Source organism: Pholis gunnellus, assembly GCF_910591455.1.
Source record: "Pholis gunnellus genome assembly, chromosome: 7".
NCBI classification, from domain to species: domain Eukaryota; kingdom Metazoa; phylum Chordata; class Actinopteri; order Perciformes; family Pholidae; genus Pholis; species Pholis gunnellus.
Window position 1 is genome coordinate 3,090,788 of NC_136533.1, and position 20,575 is coordinate 3,111,362.

The following is a 20,575-nucleotide window of genomic DNA, read 5'->3' on the forward strand; positions in this document are numbered from 1 at the left end:
CAGTTTAATGAGCACAAGTTGACTCAGCAGGTCAGAGTGGCGGCTTTATCAGCAGGATAAGGTTGTGTGTGTGTGTGTGTGTGTGTGTGTGTGTGTGTGTGTGTGTGTGTGTGTGTGCGAATGTGTGTGTTACAATGATACTCACCCAAGATATTTGAAATACCCCCCCCCCCTGTTGAAAGATGAGCAGTTTCCTCTATCACAGAAAACATCAAAGTATCGGCATAAATTCATGTCCTTTACGACAGATTCTGATAATGACAGAAAACTAAATAAATCTAGATCTCATTGGAACTTTTTAAACCTGAAGTATAATCCAGGTGTCCACAGCCCGTCTGTGTGCTCAGTATGTGGTGGAGGAGATATTTTACTTAAAGGCAGAATGAGTAGGATTTACCTTAAAAACAATGTATGGACGCATACATATAAAGTAATCGCTCTCTTATTACCCTCTAGAAGTGTGCGGCGGTGTCTGTATAGAGACCCTAGACTATCGGCGAGCGTTTTTCTTAATTGGCTGTGTTTGAGGCGTTTCTGGGCGTCAACCTCTATAAAAACGTATCGACCAGGTGCCAGATCTTAAGTACGCTTCAAACGGGCGCTCCAAAAATACACAGCGCCGAAAAAACCCAAAGCATAGAGCAAAATGAAATGCTCAGCAGACACAGCTCATTCACAAACAAGACATTCACCCACTGGGGAGCATCCTAACCCATCTTGTTTTAAGTTATTTTTTAAGGTTGTTTTATATATTTAGAAGAGTTATTATATTATTTTACCTGTGCCCGTGCATCAGGAGCTGAAACCTCAGGATTTTTGGAGGAGGAGCCAAAGTTGAATGTTGTGATGATGAACCGCAAACCACCAAATCCTCCTCAATATCTTTCTGTAAAAGAGTCAATACCAAGCATTCAAAGTCATACAATAAGTAATAATAGATATATTTAATACAAATATATAAAAGGTGCAGAAATATAATAAGCAAAATGTACTTTAAGATTGTGACGTTAGGTTATTATTAATGATTAATTCATGAGTAAGCAGCGTTTTTATTGATGTAGCTGGTCGAGGTGAAGCACATTTTAAAGGGGAACTCCACCAATGTTACGCATTGAGTTCAGTTTACTCATCATGAGGAGTGCAAACAGCTGCATATCTTCTGTGGGTCTGCAGGGAGCTTTCATCAACACGGTTATCTCAATTTGGGTTTAATCACTAATTTAGTTCAAACTAGTTTATGACGGTGGATTTCTAACGACCTTCAAACGCCAAAAAAAAAGAAGCTATGGAGTTGCATTATGGGAAAATGTAGGATCCAATGTTTTTGGAGTGTTTGACCCGTAATAGAGTCTAAACAGTCAGGATGTTTCGGCCTCTGCAGCATTGATTTTAACTTTTGATTTCAAATTTTTCCACAAATCACAACATCCAAAGTAACTTATTACGACAGCTGTCGTGTAAAAGTAGAGAAATAAATATTCACAGCTGAACTGTAATGGAGTTTAAAGTAGCATACCAAACTTCCTGTTAAAATCAATTGTTAACTTACTGAATTTAAACCGTTCTCCATCAAAGAGCAGATATGTGTGTGTGTGTGTGTGTGTGTTCGGGTTCAACGATCCCTCTGACACACATACCGATGCTGCTGAATCACCTGGTGACTCCCTGTACAAAACAACCTGCATCCCGTGTAACTCTTCTACTGGGATCCTGTTAACACCCGCACCTGTCCTCTCTTTGAACACGCGTGGGGCCGTGTTTTTAACATGTATCACTTAGAGCAGGAGACGGGCAAACACACACACAGACGTTAAAATACCCACACTGACACAGAACATGGGGGGAATTAATGGTGTTGACTTTGGAGGGGATTAGGAACAGGGAGTGGAGGGACTGCTATGACGTCACTAATACTCAGGTTGCATTTACTTCATGCATTGTTTCTTTAATTTTCCATAAAAGTCTCATGCGTTTTGAAATACATTCTAGTAGAAAAAGCACGACAAAAAAAAACACTATAAAAGTTTTTTACGAGCAGAAACACAATTTTTATTAAACTTTACTGAGGTCAAAACACACAATCTTAAACTCGCGATCAGAGGAGAACGGCAGCGCTGGCGGGAGGGTGAGAGAAGGGCGGAGAGTGAAGGGGGATGAGAGACACAACGAGCCCGGTGATGGATGCTAAGAGTGAGACGCAAAGACAGACGGGCCTCATGCTCCTGTTAGCCGGGGCTTAACATGGATTTCTCGGCGATCATTTAAGCCTCCGGGGTGAAAGATACTTCAGCGAGGAGGAGGAAAACTACAACTGATGGTTTGTGTTGTGCTGGAAAATTCCACCCCAGCCCTTTGTCACCTGTGTGTCTGTTTCTCTCAGACTTTCTTAGCCGTGAGAAAAAAACGAATTTGAAAGTTTTCAGGACGTTTTAATCCCCTAGAATCACGTTTAGACATAAAGGAAAAAAGAAGACGAGGACTAGAAAAGTTCACTCGGTAGAGTGCAGATCTCCTCCAGCGCCTTTAAAATCTCAACAGTTTAAGAGGATCAATGATCACAGAGAGGCCTAAGAGTTCATCCTTTCACAGAGTAAAAATTTATTAAAATATACGTTATGTATACGAAAAGTTATTCCTCATTTCTTTTCCGTTTTCCTACAAAAGTCCAGCTACGCCTGTCAATTTCTGCTCGTTACACGTTTACAGTCTTTTCAAAATAAACTACCGTCTTCACAGGAAACAACATAGTTAAGTTTAGGCAACAAAAGCAACTTAGTTAAATTAAGGAAAAGATTGTGGTTTGGGTTAAAATGTAGTTAGAACTTCTACTGAAGTGGCGCTACTTAAGTACGGATGTTACGTGACAAATAAACTTCAACGACTTCACTAATCACACAACGGTCTCCTGGAGGAAACACAGGTGTTTGTTGTATTAAAATAAAACTCATAAGCCTGAGTTCTCTAATTTCTATACAGGCGAAGCTCTCGTGCGACTTTACAAAACTCCCGCGTCGCCAAGCAACTGCGAAAGTCCAACCCGTCCCGAAAGCCACGGCTCAGTTCGACAGAGTGAGGGAGGAAAAGCCTAGACGGCGGGACATACAGGGATCAAAAGGAGAGAGGGGAGCGGGAGGTGAAGGGTCAGAGGTCACCGCCGACCAGTGGGAACAAAAGAACGGTGACTTAGTGTGAACAATACAGCCAGACACAAAGGCCGAGGTCTGTGTGCTCAGAATGTTGCACAAGCATCGAGCGTGTTGAGGACGAATGATCGCCTCTCTTTGTCTAAATGAAGGTCTTGAAGAGTCTTATTGTCGTCACATTGAGGCGTTTTGGACAAAGTTGCCGCTGGACATCAATTGCACAATGCCCATAGATATATATGGGAAGTATGACGCAGAGACAAACCATGTGAGTAGATAGTAATTCAGACATCAAGTGCTTGTAATTAAAGTTCTACATCCTTTGTCTTGAATAAGAAAGGACGTGAAAAACCTCTGATAGTATAGCTTTATTACACCGACAAGGTTGATTTGACATTACATAGGAACATGTACCTTCAGGATTTATTATGTACAAAATCATACACACAGAACAGACAGTGTTAAGAACAGACAAAGTGGTGGAGAGTCACATGATCAAAGGGACTTTGGAGTATGATGCGGGTGAGCAATCCGCTCACGTGATTATCAGCGAGATGCAAAAACCCCACACAGATCCCATGCGATCCCTTCGCTATATTTACAAGATGGCAGTGGTTCTTCTGGAAAACAAAAGATTGATTAGGTGGCTTTGTTCATTGATCACTTTTCACTCACTACTGGTCGTCAAATCCAGACCAGATCTAAAGAAGAGGCTCATCATCGATACAAAAATATATAGTACAGCAATTTTTTCTTGTCATAGCAAACATTCATACCTGTCTGTCAATGGCCCGGTCACATCGGCAGCCATTCAGATAAAATAATAAAAAACATAATCTGCTACACAAAGCAGACATTAAAGGGGGCTTTGACCTCAGCAGAGATTTGGAAGTTTTAGCACATTCGCGACAAATTACATTTAATTTGCATCACAGCGAACTATTAAAATTAAAATGGTATTTTTGTCAAAAGCAGCCATTTGTTTCCATTCATTTCAGGTAAATATGAAAACTCTTGAAAGTTGCTTGAGTTGTGTAACCCTTCCTCATACACCACCTGAAGGAAGCAAACCTTTTATACATTGTATCATGTTTCAGTCACAAATAAAATCTGATCAAATGCCTCAAGTGATGTCACTAGAGGCGGCCGTTACTAGCGGCTCGAGGCTAGCTTAACACGCCTGTCGGCGGTCAAGATGCATTGTGGGTAACGTAGGCGTCACTTTTTCACAAGAAAAAAAAGAAATGTGTTGAACAGGGCAGTCCCGATATCAGACTTTCACTCCACGACTATCCCGGCCAAAATAATTCACAATAACAATATTATTGCAATATGGACAGAAAACAAATGTAATATGTAATGTTATTAGTCAGATTCATCTTTGACTTTGTTAACTGTGCGTTTTGTCTTGGAACTGTGTTTTTTTTATCGTAAAGTTGTGATGCAAAAATGCCAATTTTACAAGAATTTACGTAGTTGTGAATGAAGTGTTTGCTTTTGCAAGAGACGTAACATATTTTGTGTACATGTCTTTGGTTTTATATGTTTACATATCTTACATAATACCGTACAGAAATGAATGGAAGTTAGTGGCTGCCTGGAACGGAGTAAAACCTGTACAGCATGCTTTAAAAAAAAAAAAGCTCAGCAAAAGTGCAACTTTTACACAAGTTGTGGTTGAGAAGCTAAAATGTACAAACAAACTGGTACGGCCTGTTAACATAAAAATATTTCGTCATCATAAACATACAGTGATATACAGCTGATAGTCACATAACAACAACGCTGAAGCCAGATGAACACAGGAACCCTTCGAGGTAAAAGGTTTTTCCTTTTTTTTGTAATTTTGACCAAAAGTTATTTAATTAATGAAATGTTGAGGATGACGTCGTGGGCGTCTCGCTAAAGGAACTTTCTTCGTCTAGGGATCCGTTCTATACAGATGTAGCATGTTCTCTGTCAATTAAATGCAAGTCATTTGCTCCAAACCTCAACGTTTTTGTCACTGTTTTGACATGATGGGACGTTTCAGATAAAAAAGGAATATAAAAGATGCTTCTGACACTTCTCACTAGGAAACATCTGGAGGCTGCGAGATGCTTTTGTTTTTGCCCCTCCCCTCAAGCACATCAAAAGCTAATTAGACAAATAAAGCATCCAGTGAACTGCACACAGGCAGCAGGTTTTGGTTATTTTCACATCCCACCTCACACCGACACTGCCCTTTCCCCCCGTCAGCAGCAAAACCATCGACCTCCACAGCGCCTTGGTTTTACTCACCCAGAGGCGCGCCGCAATCTATCAAAGCGGGCTTCGGGAGGAGGTGTGACATTTTCTACGCGACACAAAGCACGGCCGTTTGTCAAACATTCACATTACACAGACAGCGGGCGGGAAAAAAAAAAAGGTCCAAGGCCCACATCCGCGTAGCACGCAATGCCACCCAGAGAGGAAAATCAATCCTTTCCGTGAGTGGGCGCAGCAGTCGATGACATCTTTTTTTTTGGGGGGGTGGGAATCTTCGAGAAGGCGTTTTCCGGCGTCGTGTAATCTTCTTGTAGAGGACGCGGGACGGCTGACCTCACGCTCCCCGGGGGGGTCAAAGAAAAGTCGATAAGGTCGGCCCTTTAGTTCATGGCGGACCTTGTCGTTTGGCGATGCTCGAGAAGGTCATCTATGTACATTGAGTGAACAGTCAAAGCTCCAAAAAACGGTGTTTTTCCTCAGCATACAGTGTCCAGTGTTTCACAAGTACATACAGTAGTTCTTCATCACCTCACTGCTTTCTTCTTTGCTCTTTTCTTTCTCAGTTATAAGAGTCTTTTTCCACCTCCACTCTCCACTTTTTCCCCCTCTCAGGTGCAGCAGTCTCGCTTCACGTTGCAAATGAAGGGGTACTGGGCCGGCAGGGACGTGGAGGCGGAGTGGTCGGATGAGGAAGACGAGGAGGAAGCGGTGCGGTTGGCGGTGGTTGTGGGTGAGGTGGAGAGGAGAGACGGGTAAGGGCTCATCTTCTCGATGTTGACGTAGGTGGTGTTGAGCAGGACGTAGTGCTCCCCGCTGAAGCTGGAGAAGATGGCGGAGATGCGCGACACCAGCTCGGAGAAGGAGGGTCGCCGCTCCGGCTTTGGATGCCAGCACTCGATCATCAGGGTGTAGCTGGAGGGACAGGAAAGGAGTTGTTTTTTACAAAATCCTCAAATTTACCCTTTTTCAGAACTTTACACTATTTTATGGACTATACAATTAATAAGTAAATCAGAAAGCTGATAATTAAAGGGGACATAATATGCTGATTTTCAAGTTCAGACTTGTACTTTAGGTTTCTACTAGAACATGTTGACACACTTTAATGTTCAGAAAACTCTTTATTTTTCTCACACTTGTCTGTCTGAATATACCTGTATTCACTCTCTGCCTGAAACACTCCGTTTTGGGCGCCTGTCTCTTTAAGAACTCTCTCCCGATAAAGCCTGAAAAAGTCTGCTCTTGATTGGTCACAATTTTTCCAGTCGTCCACATCTGCGCTATTTGTATCTGCTATTTCACTGGTGATATGTTTTGACGTTTTGTTTTTCATTTCTTCATATTTTTGTGGCAGCATAAAGTTTCTCCTCTCTCCTCTTGTAGAGTTTTTTTCCATGCAACAATAAATCGTCTACTAACCACTATTTGAACCCGGAAAACCGAATGTTTTTTTTACTGTATCAGAGGGGCTTCAATCTGAAATGCAGCAATAGATATTAATAGTTCACGTCACCACTCAGCAGTCCTCAAACATGCTGTAAGTTATTCCTCCCTCTCAGGTGTAGTGCATGTGAGGTAAAAAGGTCTTTATTATTTCAACGTGTCTCGAAGATAACTTTCAGACAGACTATCAATCAACAGAACTCTTGAGTCTCTGATATTGCCGTTAGTATTTCCCCCCCCCCCCACCGACTTGGCAAAGCCACCCTCTTCATTGTTGAAAATGAAGAAGAATGGGCCCATTACCACACGTCCGAGGTATCTGCCAGCGGCTGCTATCACCAAGACGCCCCGTGAACGATTGGGAGTGAAGGATTGAGGGAATGTTTGCAGACGTGCAGATCACCCCCTGATGTCTCTGTTTAACTTGCAGCTTGGGAACGTTGGGCGTCTGCCTCCCTCTTTGGGCCTCTGCCTCCCTCACCTGAACACTCCCACTCCCCTCTAATTTGCACTCACACTACACTACAGACGTGCAGTGGACCTCGTGGCCTCATCGGCACGGCATGAGATCCCACTTGGCATTCGTTTCACTGTAACGGCGGGTCAGAGTTTAATGGATAGACAGTTCAGCGAGTGCTGTGTTGACAGACACTGAAATACTTTCCTGTGATTTGATATTTTGTAATAAATCACTGTATGTTTTGCTGCTTTAATTTCTCGTAACATAAGAGGTTGCACTTGTTTTAGCCACGTCAGGTAGTGCCGGTATTTTATCGGCAGAAAAACTACTACTAGATTGTGACTGAAGACTGGCAAACTCTGATGTGAACAGATCCAAAGAAAATAAGAACAAAACCTCAAACTCTGTTGACATAGAAGTAAAAAAGGTGAGTGAGGCGGAGTGACCGAGCGCTGCCACTGACCACGAGCCCGCTTTTCGGCTCGTTATCTGTAACCAGCGTAGCATGCCGGAATTTAGCGAGCTAGCTGTTCACTAGCTAGCGAGCTATCTTGCTAATTCCACCACGCTCTAATGCTACACTGGTGACAGAAAATACGCCGAACAAAGTTGTCACTCATCTGGTGGCGGCAATGCGTTTTCCTACGCTGTGAGAAGAGTTTGTGTTTAATCTGCTATACTATGCTTTGTAATGTTCCTACACCACTGCTGGTTTCAGTCGTTACACATAAAAATGGCCGCCGCTCTGACCATCCAGCTACGTTGATTTGAACAGGAATGTCCCTTCTCCCCGTATTTTATTTCTATGCTTCTATTCTGTGTGATGACCGCTCTTTGGGAGCGGCAACACTTAATTAACTACCACAAAGACAAAATAAAAAAGTAACTTTGGATTTGGATTTGAAACTGTGACTTCTATTTGACCCAGAGCTGCGATGAGACGTAACGCTCGACCGCGAGTGTGCTTCAGACCATTGCTAAGGTGGATGATGGATGATCTCAACTCGAGTGGTTTTTATTTATGACTACAATTGCTTATTCTGCTCTTTCTTTCACCTCCACCCGTTCCCCCTGCTGCCCTTTCCTGACTTCAGACTGTAGCTCTTTCCTCGTGATGTGTTTAAGTGCAGCTCTACAAGTATATATCACTCACGCTAAACGAGCCGTGGCACTTTGCTAGAGGAGGCGAATGACAGGTGAGTACTAGTATGTATATATCAGGGGTCTCCAACCTGTTTTTCCTCTGAGAGCTAATTTGACTAAATAAAAGTGTCGAAAGCTGCTCATGGCACCAAGTAGTACATCTGAAATAGCAGACATAACGTTTGTCTTACTTTGATGGTGCTTTAATAACGTTTTCGGTCACCGCAGTCATCACCTCTATTAAAATCACACCGTAGGCGAAGGGATTTTTGTGTTTTGTTGGGATGTGCGTCGCTAAATAAAGCCTTTGTTGCTGCGCTAGCTTTCTTCGTCTGTTTGGTGAAGAGAAATGTTGTCTTTTAAGCGTTGTTTTCAGCTCTTCTACCGTCTCTGTTCGTAGACTGTATATAAGAAATGGACGTAGTCATCGTCAATGTTGTTGACTTGAAACTAGAGATTGAGACCATAAACTCATGTTTACAATGTTTACTGAGATAACTAATTTAAGTGAGAAGTAGAGTCATTTTCTCATAGACTTCTATACAACCAGAGGAGTCGCCCCCTGCTGGTCAGTAGCGAGTGTATGTTTAAAGACACATCGGCATCGGCTTCACTCGGCAGAACCGGAGGTTGTCGCCTGGATGTAACACAGACTTGAAAGCAGCATAACTCGCTAATTGACAGCTGATCATCATATATATATATATATATATATATATATATATATAAAATCATTTTGTGTCAGAAGGGGTTGGTGTATCTGTGAGTTTGATTGGATGGAAGTTTAAACTAAGTGACTTTGTGTTATCACAGAAACGGGTAGCTACTTGTTGGAGCCCCCTGGTATAGATATAAGTGTGTGTGTGTGTGTGTGTGTGTGTGTGTGAGTACACTTACAGAGCGTCGGGGCAGAACTCGGGCTGCAGCAGCCTCCTCCCCTGCAGCAGGAACACGGTGATGTCGAAGGAGTTCACATCCGAATACGGTGGAGCTCCGCGGGTCATCAGTTCCCAAAGCAACACGCCAAACGACCACTACAAGGAAACACAAGAACATTAACTCCCACCTTTGTCCTTTTACAATAACCACACTTTTATCCTTGGACACTGATTCTGAAGTTATTTACATCACATTGTTTGTTGTAATGTAAAATAAAAATTGCCAAGAGCCCTCACCACGTCTGACTTGGGGGTGAACTTGTGCGTCTGCAGACTCTCCAGAGCCATCCACTTGACGGGCAGCTTGACTCCGCTCTTGTTGTGGACGCTGTAATATTCTTTGTCGTAAACGTCTCTGGCCAGGCCGAAGTCGGCCACCTTCACCGTGTAGCTCTCATCCAGCCTGTCGGGTCAAAGAAGAAGTCACTTTTTCTTATTCTGGATTCTATTGTTTCTTTCTCTTGTATTCGTTCTCATCTCCTCTACAGCATTATGTTTTTTTCTGTTCTCTTCTTCCGAGCCGTATTTGAAGAAATATCAGAATTTTAAGCGTTCGTCGTGATGTGTTCAAGGATCCTCGTAAAGACGATTCTGACGGGTCAGTCTCATCTATAGTACCTTGCTGTATTTATACTGTAGAACACACTGGTATGGCTGATAGATGTGAACTCACATGCAGTTCCTGGCAGCTAGGTCTCGGTGGACAAACTTCTTGCTGGCCAGATACTCCATCCCTCTGGCCACCTGCAGCCCGAAGCCCATCAGGTCCTTCACTGTCGGGTTCTGTTGGTAAAAACTACCATCAGAGGACTGGGAGACAAACAACTGTCTTGGTTTGACATCATTTCTACTTCAAAGTGATCTTCGTAGAATGTGCCGTACATCATTTTAATTTTTACAATTTCTCCACAGCACATATATGTATAAATCTCTCAATATGCATTTCAAGAGCCTGTGAATAAATCGGAACATGCATGCGTCTATCTTGTGTACATACATGTCCTTCATCGCGGATAAAGTTGCGCAGGTCGCCGTGCTTCATGTAGGGCAGAACCACCAGCGGCGAGCCCTCTGGCGGAAGGCAGATTCCCAGAAGAGAGAGGACGTTCGTGTGGCTGAAGTCCTTCATGATGATCCCCTCCTTTAGGAACTGGGACACCTCTTCCAGATCTGTGATGCCTTCATAAAAAACGTAAAGAAAAATAAAACATTAGCAAATTGTAGATGAGGAAACGATGACGGCGTATTATGGTCATTGAGGGTGACGTTTTTTATAAACTACGGGGAGGGAGATGACATTCAAATGTAATCTTTGTCTAAAGTTTTTTCTTGGATTTTGATTCCCCGCCGACACTCAGATTCTTTTTTTTCTTTTTTTTACCTACAATGGCCCTAATAAACAGTTGTTATATTCCAGAGCAGGTAAAGGACAGAAGAGTTGGCGATGTGGGATTTATTATGGAGTGCTACATTTAAAGATGTGGAGAAACTCTGCTGTACTGACATCAGCATGAAGGTCATTCCTTATATACCTTCTGGGGGGAAAAAAAGGATGATGATGGTAATCAAGCAAAAAAAAAATATCCTCACCCGGACCTGACCCAAGCCAAACTCCCATTTACCGATTGCATCCCTGCCTCTGATGTCCCGCACTTTAGCCCCACTGACTCTGCTGTAATCTGGTTAGAGATGGAAGCTCTTTATGTCTGGAGAAACCAGAGGTTAGACCCCCCCCCCCCCCCCAAAAGATAGCAAGGGATGACGTTTGATATCAAAGCCAAAAATGACGTCATATCATAGAAAATGCGTCTTTGGCTCTTCTACTTTCAACAAATCGTCTCAGTAATATATATATTAGAGGAAAAGCACCAACTCAAGGTCTCAAATATAACAAAAGAACGCAGAAAAAACGATGACACGGCGCCTTGAGAAATCACTAAACTTAATAAAAAAGGTCCAAATCCCAGAGGACGAAACCCCAGCAGGCCGAGTTCATCCCATCCCGCTGTGTTTGGTGGCTCCCTGAGCTTTCCCCCACATTACTCCGGCATCAATCTCCCTCGGTCCAACTGACAGGTTACACGATTAGGGGGGACCCTAATGCCGTCCTCACCGTGGGACGCTCGTTCATCACCATCGGCTCAGCCAAAAAGGACTCGGGGGCTCTGATGAGATGAAGATCCTTAATGCTATTGGAGCGTTGTGATATCATACAATAAGTACGCATTATAAGCAGATGTAGGATGGAGAATAATTACGGCTGGATGTGAATATGTTTGAATGAGGAGAGAGTGTCGAGTGTGTTTGTTCTGAAAAAAAATAAAAATAAAAAGTCCCTAGAAGTCGGACATCAGGAGCATTTTGTTGAACTTAAGACGTTACATGAACATAGCTTCCCATACAGTCAACACATTTCACATTACAAGACTACATGCTTTTGAAAACACTTTGAAGTTGTTTTTTTTTTAGCATTGCATGATTTTAAGCCTAAAGTAAAGGCTGTTTTCATACACTGTTAGTAGCAAATACCTACAAAAATTCATGCAATATAATCAATTCATAACCCACGCAATTAGTTTGACAGGTGACGTAGTAGAAGGAGCAACAAAGTCCACAGAGGGTGGAGGTCGGGCGGCTCTAAAAAAAGACCAGACTTTCAACCAGGAGACTGATGTTTGTGTTCTGAAACCAGAAGTCTAATGTGTCCCCTAACTTCTGTGCTTAAGTTTCGATGTTGCACCGCCATGTTTCTACAGAAGCCCAGAAAGGACAAACTGAACACTGGCTCTAAAGCAAAGCCTTTAGTGTTTTTATGCTACCTGAAGGCCACCGTAGTTCTCCTTGTGAAACTTGTTTAACGTGAGCTGCAGAGTGCAAAACCACGGTACCGACAGCAGCTGTCTTGTCTACCGTTGCTCCTAAAGTAGTGTTATTATGGTATGGATGGCCTCTGAGCGAGGCGAACGCCATTCGCAGAAAGGAAGGAGAGAGCGGAGGGGTATTCAGTTGGCTGCAATGTGCAACCTCACCGACAGATGTCACCAAATCCTAAACACCGTACCTTTAAATTTAAACTGTGCAATTAAATGTTTCTGGTACTCTTGAGCTTAAGAACCTCCCACTGTTTTAAACTTCCAAACGTAAATGAAAGCCGCAACACTCTTTTCTTTGTAAAAAGAAGATGGTACGGACGAATCTATGTAAAGAAATGATAAATGTCAAGCCGGGCGTTGCAGAAAAGAAAGAAAAAGCTTTTATGCTCAGTACATTCTTCTTGTGACAGTTAAAGGGGAAACGTGTAATTTTGCTTCTTTCTAAAGGCTTTTACATGTAAAGTGGGTTTTTGCACTTACGGTTCAGGGACTTGATGGCACAGTGCTGCTTCTGCCCGTCCGGCTCAAGCAGCGTTCCGTGGAAAACACATCCGAAGTGACCTGCAGGTTACAACATGACGCGTCAATCAGAATCAGTCGGCATCGGTGAATTCAGCAGCTCCTGTTCAAACCTGTAGGGTCCCTCCTTGCAAATCAACCCACGCGGAAAAATAAGCCTCCCTGAAAGACGTCCATTTGAAACGGTGACGCTTGAGATTAAAATGTTCAGTCCTAATGGCGATGAGGTCACAACTGTGAAGCAGGTGAACAATGGAAGCCAGGATCAGTCTGTACTTTGGGCTGTTAACCAACCTCTTTCTTCTAGGGGGTGAAACACTACATCAATCTGTATATAAATATATATTGATTTAATGACCAATGATCTAATATCACGGCTGCAAAAGTGAAAACATCGATACACATCGCCATATATAAGATACGCCTTTATTTTGAAATTCCCATGACACAGTCTCCCTCCCACGGAGCCCAGTAATTAAACTGTCAAATCATATTTTAGCTGCTTTATGAGAGTTTATATAAATGTAACCGTGTGTGTTAAATAGGCAAATTAATTCTCTCATATTGATCACCGGACCCGGAGCTCCGGATGAGAAGTCTAGCAGCGGTGGCGGAGGGACACGCTAGCTCGCTAATGCTAATTCTTGTCTCATTTGTGGTCTGATCCATCATTACTGTACGTCCTTTATAATAGAGACGCAAAATAAAGTTGTACGCATAAGTTATAACAAAGCTTAGTTTGCCCCACATGTTTCATCAAAGTCACAAATAATATTGAAATGATTTAAGAATTTGACAAAAAGTGACTTAAAACCGAAACACAAACAGGACAATAAAGCTTAAACATCCCTATTGGTGGCAGACTTTGATGAAACTTTTTATTTTACATCCCAAATAATCACGTGCCTGCAAATAATTTAAAGTTAATTGCGATGACACCGTAATGTCTTACTAACTAACCCATGAGGCCTGAGCCGAAGCATCACCAGTGCGTGTGCTGACAGCCTGATTCCAACTCCTTGTGAAAGCGAACATACTCGTCCAATAAACTAAAGTCTGATTCTGATCACCGCCTGTTGCTTCACGTACTCGTCCTGATGGATGAACGAGCGAACTGACGTTTGCCCATAAACGGTAACAGCTGCATGGCACCGGCCAAATGACCATGAAGACGTTTGCGGGGCCGATTTTTGGGGATGTTGTGCAAGAATCCAGCATCCTTCATTTCCATCTTGGCTTGCTGAAGCCCCCCCCCCCTTTATGGATGTTTTTTTTCATGACAGAGCCTCTATGATTAAGATCTTGCGTCCTGCCAGTTGGCTCCATGATCACAGAACTTTCCCAGAAATTAGAAGAAAATCTCTCTCCACTGCTCACGCATAGGAATTATTTAGTTTAGAGCAGAAGCATCAAGGTGATTTCATGTTGTGCATGCCCGCACGGTTTGAAAACGACCTGTTTTCAAACAGCTAATTCAGATTCTCTTAAGTTACCGTCACCCTCACACTAAATCTGCCCCCTCAAGTAACCCAGTATGAAGCTTTATTCATTAAAGCCCCACGCAGGCCATTAGCCTCTGCCAAACCCCCTTGAATTATTGTGCATTTCATTGAATTATATCTCTTAAGACGTGAGGGTTTCACCCCCAGACCGGGAGGGGTGCGGGGAATAAAATGAGCGCGGCGTTCTCCTATCACGTCCCCGTAAAATGTCCGAGGGGGTCGGATTACGACTCCCAACAATGGAGCCTGGGAATACTAGCTGTGGACAAATCATCCTACGCAACAGCCCCCAAATCCAGGCTCCTTTCTTCAGGGGGGGGGGCAGAGGGCTGCGTTTGGGGTCTTTCACCTCTTGAAGTTGAATTTAATCCGTGGGTCTGACTCGGCTACTTAAGTGCGAGGTGATTTTTGTGTCTTGCGGTTTTGATGAAGCAGAAAATTAAGCTCCCTGTGGGCGACTTTATCTTTTCGCATCGCTTCACATAAATCTTATATTCATTCTGAGCTCGCTGGATGATAGCATCACTCCACATGAGATAAAGTCCCACCGGGGATTTTTTGCAGTGGAATAACGCTTTCGTTATTTATTGCAAAATACATTTTTAAGATGCTGGACGCTAAATATATATTGGATACAACAGAAAAGACTAAAAACAGACTTTAGGCAAACACCGATGGATGAGACAATCTTTCATGTTTTAGTTCATTGTTTATCACTTTTATTTTGCGTTATTATTTATGATAATCCTCTTCTTTAATGCATTCTTCAGCATCAGAGGCACACGCCCTGAATATTTTCGAGCATAGTTGCAACGGTGGCACTCGGATTGATGATTGCTCAGTTCTGAATTTATGCTTTAAAAGCTTTGACACGGCGGTTTGTATTGACGTAACATTTTCAACTTATAAGCGTCTGCCTCGCTGTTTTATTTTGCACATTAGCAGCCAGCAGCTCCTTCCTGGAAAATGTTTTGTTTTGCCAAGAAATGCACCAGAAATTATGCATTTAACATTTCCTTTTAGTTGAGAGTAAGTAGAAGAACTGGGTAGCTGTTATGAGCACTTATGACAAAAAACATTTTTCAATAGCGCTCAAAGTTTTTAACAGCTCCAGTTCTGGAAGTGAAAATGTCATTCGTTCACTCCATTGACATTTCCGAAAATCTAAAAAATGTGACTCTAAATGGATCATAGTTTACCAAATGAACATCATGCTGTATTGAAGAAGACTTGAAAGTAGAGATTGAGACCATAAACTCATGTTTACAATGTTTACTGAGGGAATAAATCAAGAGAGAAGTAGAGTCATTTTCTCATAGACTTCTATACAACCAGAGGAGTCGCCCCCTGGTGGACACTAGAGAGAATGCAGCTTTTAAAACAGGGTCGCATGGTTGTCCACAAGAGGGGGCGGGACTTAGCCTCTCTATACCATAGTTTAGAAGCTGCACCGCTCTTATTAACCTGAAATATTTTACCAAAATAAATGAAAACATGACCCCCGAGAGAGACCCAGTGATATGTAATACTTTAAAACGATCTATTTTAACAGCGAAGGAAGTATTTCTGTGACCGACCTCTGCCGATGACCTGGTTGAGGTGGAGCAGCAGCTGCTCCCTGGCGATCACCACGTGCTGCACCTCGGTCAGCAGGTCCGGGTGGAGGCAGGACGGGTCGATGTGGACCGGGGCCATCAGCAGGGGGGACACCAGCTCGCCCTCCATTCCCAGACCCAGACCACCTCCCATCCTCCTCAGTCTGGGAGACAGCAGCTCCCCGTTGCCCCCGTAGACCGGAGGAGCAGCCCGGCATGTCTCGGGCCTGTCGGTGCCCTGATCTGGAAGAAGCAACGGAGGGGTCAGCGACTGTATCAGCGGGGGCCTCCAGAGGTCAAGGCGTGTTACATGATCAGAAAAGAACGGCTACAAAGGCAGAGAGCAACCTGACACTGTGATGGAGAAAAACAAAGTCTCTGATTTCTCCTCTGCTGCCGTTAGCGGACGGAGAGTAAAAGGCAAAGAAACTGCGTGCAGCAGTTTCAAAATGTTTTCCAAAGAAGGGGACAGAGGGGACTTACAGACATAATGAGCTCAGGTATAACCGTATACATTTACCACCGCTGATCCTAAACCCCAACTCTCCCCGAGGACAAGCATTAGTTCATTAGTAAGTCTATCTACTCACGTTTTTAGCCTTTCAAGGCACTGTTTAGACGCAGGAAAATTGCTTTGCCCATCATACTCAGGATCAGAATACATGGAGCGGCCCCCCCCAACGCCCTCAGGATTCAAGCGCAAGAAACCGAAACCACAGGTGACTCTTAAGATCACATCAAAGTTGGGGAAGACTGGCCCGTTGGTCAGTTTACAGTTCACTAAAAGAAATTGCTTTGGATCGATTTTTTTTAAATCATTTGAGCCGTAAGAAGAGTGTTTTAACAATCGTGACCAAAGTCAACAGATACCAAAACATTATAACAATTTATTAAAAACATCTTCTTCTCTCAAGGCTCAAGTGAGACTTTTCAATACACCTGTATCTGTGTGAATATTTCCTTTAAGAGAAAAACAACTCATTTAACACCTGCAAAATTCCACTAATTAGTATTTTCTTAATAATTAATCAGATCATACGGCTTGGATTATGAACGGGGTCGAAATCAGTGACTAACCAACAGAAAACCAGCTCTTTTCAAGCCTTTAATAGGTTTAGTTTCATGGCCCACTAACTATTAGAGCTGCCCCCTCTACTAGACGACTAATCGGTTGTTTTGGTCTTCTCGACTAAACTCTCTTGAGTCGATTAGTCGTTCTTTATGCCTTATTATGACTTATTTCGAAGACACTTATGAGCAGATTGTCGACACAATCGTATGGGTGTGAGCTCTACTCGTTTACAGCCACAGCAGACACATTTAGATGAATCCGCACCACGAAAAGTCAACAATTATTTGATGACTTTTGAAAAAAAGATTAACAGGGAAGATCTAAAGTCCTTTTTTTAACATGTATTCTCGGCTAATTTGAGGATTTTTGTTTGTAATGAAAAAACTAAAATTAAAAACTCAAAAAACTTAAATAACTTCAACTTAAAAAAAGCTTTAAAACTTAATTAAACTTAAAAAACTACTTTAGCTTCAAAAAACTTAAACTTAAAAAATGTAAAACATTGGGATTATGGGGTACATGCTCCACTCAGAAAAAAAAAAGCCTGCGGATGTTAGTTCAGAACATGTTAAGGCATGCGCCGCTAGCATAGCGTTCAGCCCCACAGGGAGGTAAGCAGGTAAATGGGAGGTGGGACAAGAGGATGTCAGGTGGGGGGGTAGGGGGAGGGGCTTATCTGGTTGACGTACCCTCCATCAGGGTTGTTCTATAGTCGACGGACTCGTGCGAGACCATTTCGTTAGTGGGGCTGACGCTCCTCGCGTTAGCCAGCCTGTCCAGATGCTGGATGTGACCCCGGCCATCATACCACACCTCAGACAGATCTAGAAGTAGAGCGAGGAAGGGAGAGAAGGAATGATGGAGACATAAAGGAGATAGGAAGCGAGTAGAAGGAGAGGTGAGAGAGAAGAGAGGGGTGAGATAAACGATATAAAAGGGAGGGAGAGAGATGAGAGAATTACTCAGAAAGATGCTCCCAACACACAAGCTCACTGTGATAAAACCACCAGGCCAAAGAAAACCCAGCAGACACACATGCACACAGAGAAGACGCACTGAACTCCAGCAGCATGAACGCAAACATACGAACACACACGGGCTGCTGCAGCGATGACGTCATGTTATAGTCCAACCAGGAAGTTAGCTTCGCACTGGTTCCCTCGACAAAAAAAACATCTGGATTTTCCCTTTGGATCTTTGATTATTGCAGAAAATAAGCTCTGTGGCAAATCAACGTTTTGTTCAGACGGACAATCTTCACAAATATTCACCACTTTTATGTTCCTTTGAAGCATGGATACAATCGGCAGAAGTAAAAAGCTAACGTTAGGCTATGTCGGCGTGATGATGTCTAATAGTCTCATGTAGCCTCTTGTTAGCGACCGACTTTTTAAAGACGCTTCAGAGCTTCAAAATTCACGAGCGAGGTAATTACTGACTGTATCTTAAGCTTGTGTGAACCACAGACCTTATGTCAAGTATCCAACCAACTACCCATTAAAAACAAAAACATTGACTTCCAGATGAGGGAACACAAAGATGCTGATTCATTTCCAGGTTTCATAGCTTGTTCCTGCAGCACGCTATTATACAGATTTAAAGTCCCATTTAAATGGAACTTTATTTTGAAAAGACTGTAATGAGCGTAATGTGACACGTGTTGCTCGACTTTTGTAGGAAAACTTACGATAGACGAGGAGTAACTGTTTGTAGGATATCATACGAACCGCTGCATGAGGACACGCTGAGTCATCAAACATTTGAAAACGTAACTTCCGCTCCACTGGGACTTTAAAATCTATTTAATCTAATCTCCATTCGTTCACATATTTCATTCTTATTGGCAGATTCGGTGTTGCCGCCTCCTCGTTTGCAAAATATTGACTCAATATTCTGGCTTCACCCAGTTGTATTTCACAACCTCACTGGACTTGACCTGACTGGAGAGTCTCATTAACACAATATTTCGAAAGCAGATAACATTAGAAAGGACTGTGAACTCAAAGCCAGTCGGTCACTGTCTAGGATTAAAGCTAGCTCCTTTGACCTTTGACCCCCCCCCCCCCCCCCCGTCGTCTCTGCTCTCCTACCGTCGATGTGTTTGTTCCTCCTCCACATGAGCAGCGTTCCCAGCAGCAGCAGCAGCAGGCTGACGCACACGCAGCCCACGACGAGGCCCGTGTAGTCCGGCTCCTGAGCCAGCGTCACCTTGCCCAGGTGCCGGATGGAGTCCGCCTGGCGCCACTGAGAAGAAGCGAAAAAGAAGGTTTGGAGTGTCACAGAGGGAAGGAAGTTTATATTAACTACACCGATAATTACTAACGATCAACTCTCCAACCATACGGAGGTCAGAGGTAATCAACTGAAGAACTGGCATATACAGATACACAAGAATGTAAAAAGGTATTAAACTGGCATTCAGGTATATGGTAAGCAACAACACGCACACACACACACACACACACACACACACACACACACACACACACACACGCACGCACACACACACACACACACACACACACACACACACACACACACACACAGTCTGTTTCCACAGTCTGGAGGCAGATTACATCAGTGATATTGCTTCTGCTATTATTAGGTTTAGTGGAAATGAGGTTTCTACTGCTGCCTGCTGCTGCAGATGGGACGGTGTGTGTGTGTGTGTGTGTGTGTGTGTGTGTGTGTGTGTGAGCTAAGGGATATTGGCTGACCATCCCCTGAGATACAGGCTTTTCCTCTGAAGACCAGTTCACAAGTCAACAGCGATGAGGCCGACAACGTCCGGCCTGGAGAACGGCGACCGCTGGAAGTTATCTCTGAGGGAGACGCAGCGTCTGATATTAGTTTGTGTCATAAAAAGTTAGGACGCGTCTCTTATCAAAGCTCTTATAACCCAGCGGGGATGTTTGGAGGCCGTTTGCTGCAAACAAGGACGCGAAAACTGCAACTTGCATTTTTGGTTTAAAAGTAAAAGATTATAGATTTGACAGAGTTATCATCTAAGCTGCCTCAACTATGCTTCTACATTTACAAGAATGCCTTTTCACAATCTCTTGAAATTGAGGGAGAACTTGAGTAAAAGCAGGAAAGTGAAGGTTTTATGTTTATCTGCGTTTGTTGCATACATTCATAATGATACATTTGGGGGAGTGGCGGCTTGGGACGGAGGCCTGAAGGGACGGGCTGTCAGTGTCGTGGAGTTGGTGACTTTCTGGCTATTTTCAGTGACTTTTGGAGCTAATGCTGCTCGCTACCTTCATTTTAAAAGAGTTGGCCACACTGGGCTGGGTTTTTAGGTTGGTTCATTTTTTAAAAATCTCCACAGAGTGAGTCCCAGGTGCTAAACGTCTGTCCCGTCTAAACCCTCATTAATAAAAGCCAGCGTGAGCGGTGGGGGGTTTGGTTCCTCTGACAGCTCCGTACTGTACGCCTCCTTCTCATGAATTATGTTCAAGTGACAAGACAGCTGGATGCTGAGCCCTTTCACTCAGCACACTGTCTCATAAATTCTCCCTGAGCTGCTTTCTTTTTTCTTTTTGTCTGTATAAGGGACTGCATTAGCACAGGGGGGGTTATTGAAGTTAGCTGTAAACGATCTGGAGCGCTGAAGGAATGTTTGCGTTTCCCATGAATT

The 20,575-nt window shown here is 43.3% G+C and overlaps 1 protein-coding gene across 2 annotated transcripts in view; it reads right to left on the minus strand.

The window, feature by feature from the left end:
• Positions 1-4,799: 4,799 nt before the first annotated feature.
• met (MET proto-oncogene, receptor tyrosine kinase) overlaps positions 4,800-20,575 on the minus strand; it is a 64,742-nt gene continuing 48,966 nt past the window's right edge. The window contains exons 13-21 of one of the 2 annotated variants that reach the window (XM_079163656.1): positions 19,026-19,179; positions 17,625-17,759; positions 15,846-16,106; positions 12,728-12,808; positions 10,372-10,553; positions 10,048-10,157; positions 9,612-9,777; positions 9,334-9,470; positions 4,800-6,302 (exon numbers count right to left, since the gene is read on the minus strand). In XM_079163656.1, coding sequence (XP_079019782.1) covers positions 5,999-6,302; positions 9,334-9,470; positions 9,612-9,777; positions 10,048-10,157; positions 10,372-10,553; positions 12,728-12,808; positions 15,846-16,106; positions 17,625-17,759; positions 19,026-19,179 — 1,530 coding nt within the window. In that variant the 3' untranslated portion in view covers positions 4,800-5,998. The remainder of the gene's footprint in view (positions 6,303-9,333; positions 9,471-9,611; positions 9,778-10,047; positions 10,158-10,371; positions 10,554-12,727; positions 12,809-15,845; positions 16,107-17,624; positions 17,760-19,025; positions 19,180-20,575) is intronic. The other variant, XM_079163657.1, reaches the window with a different exon arrangement.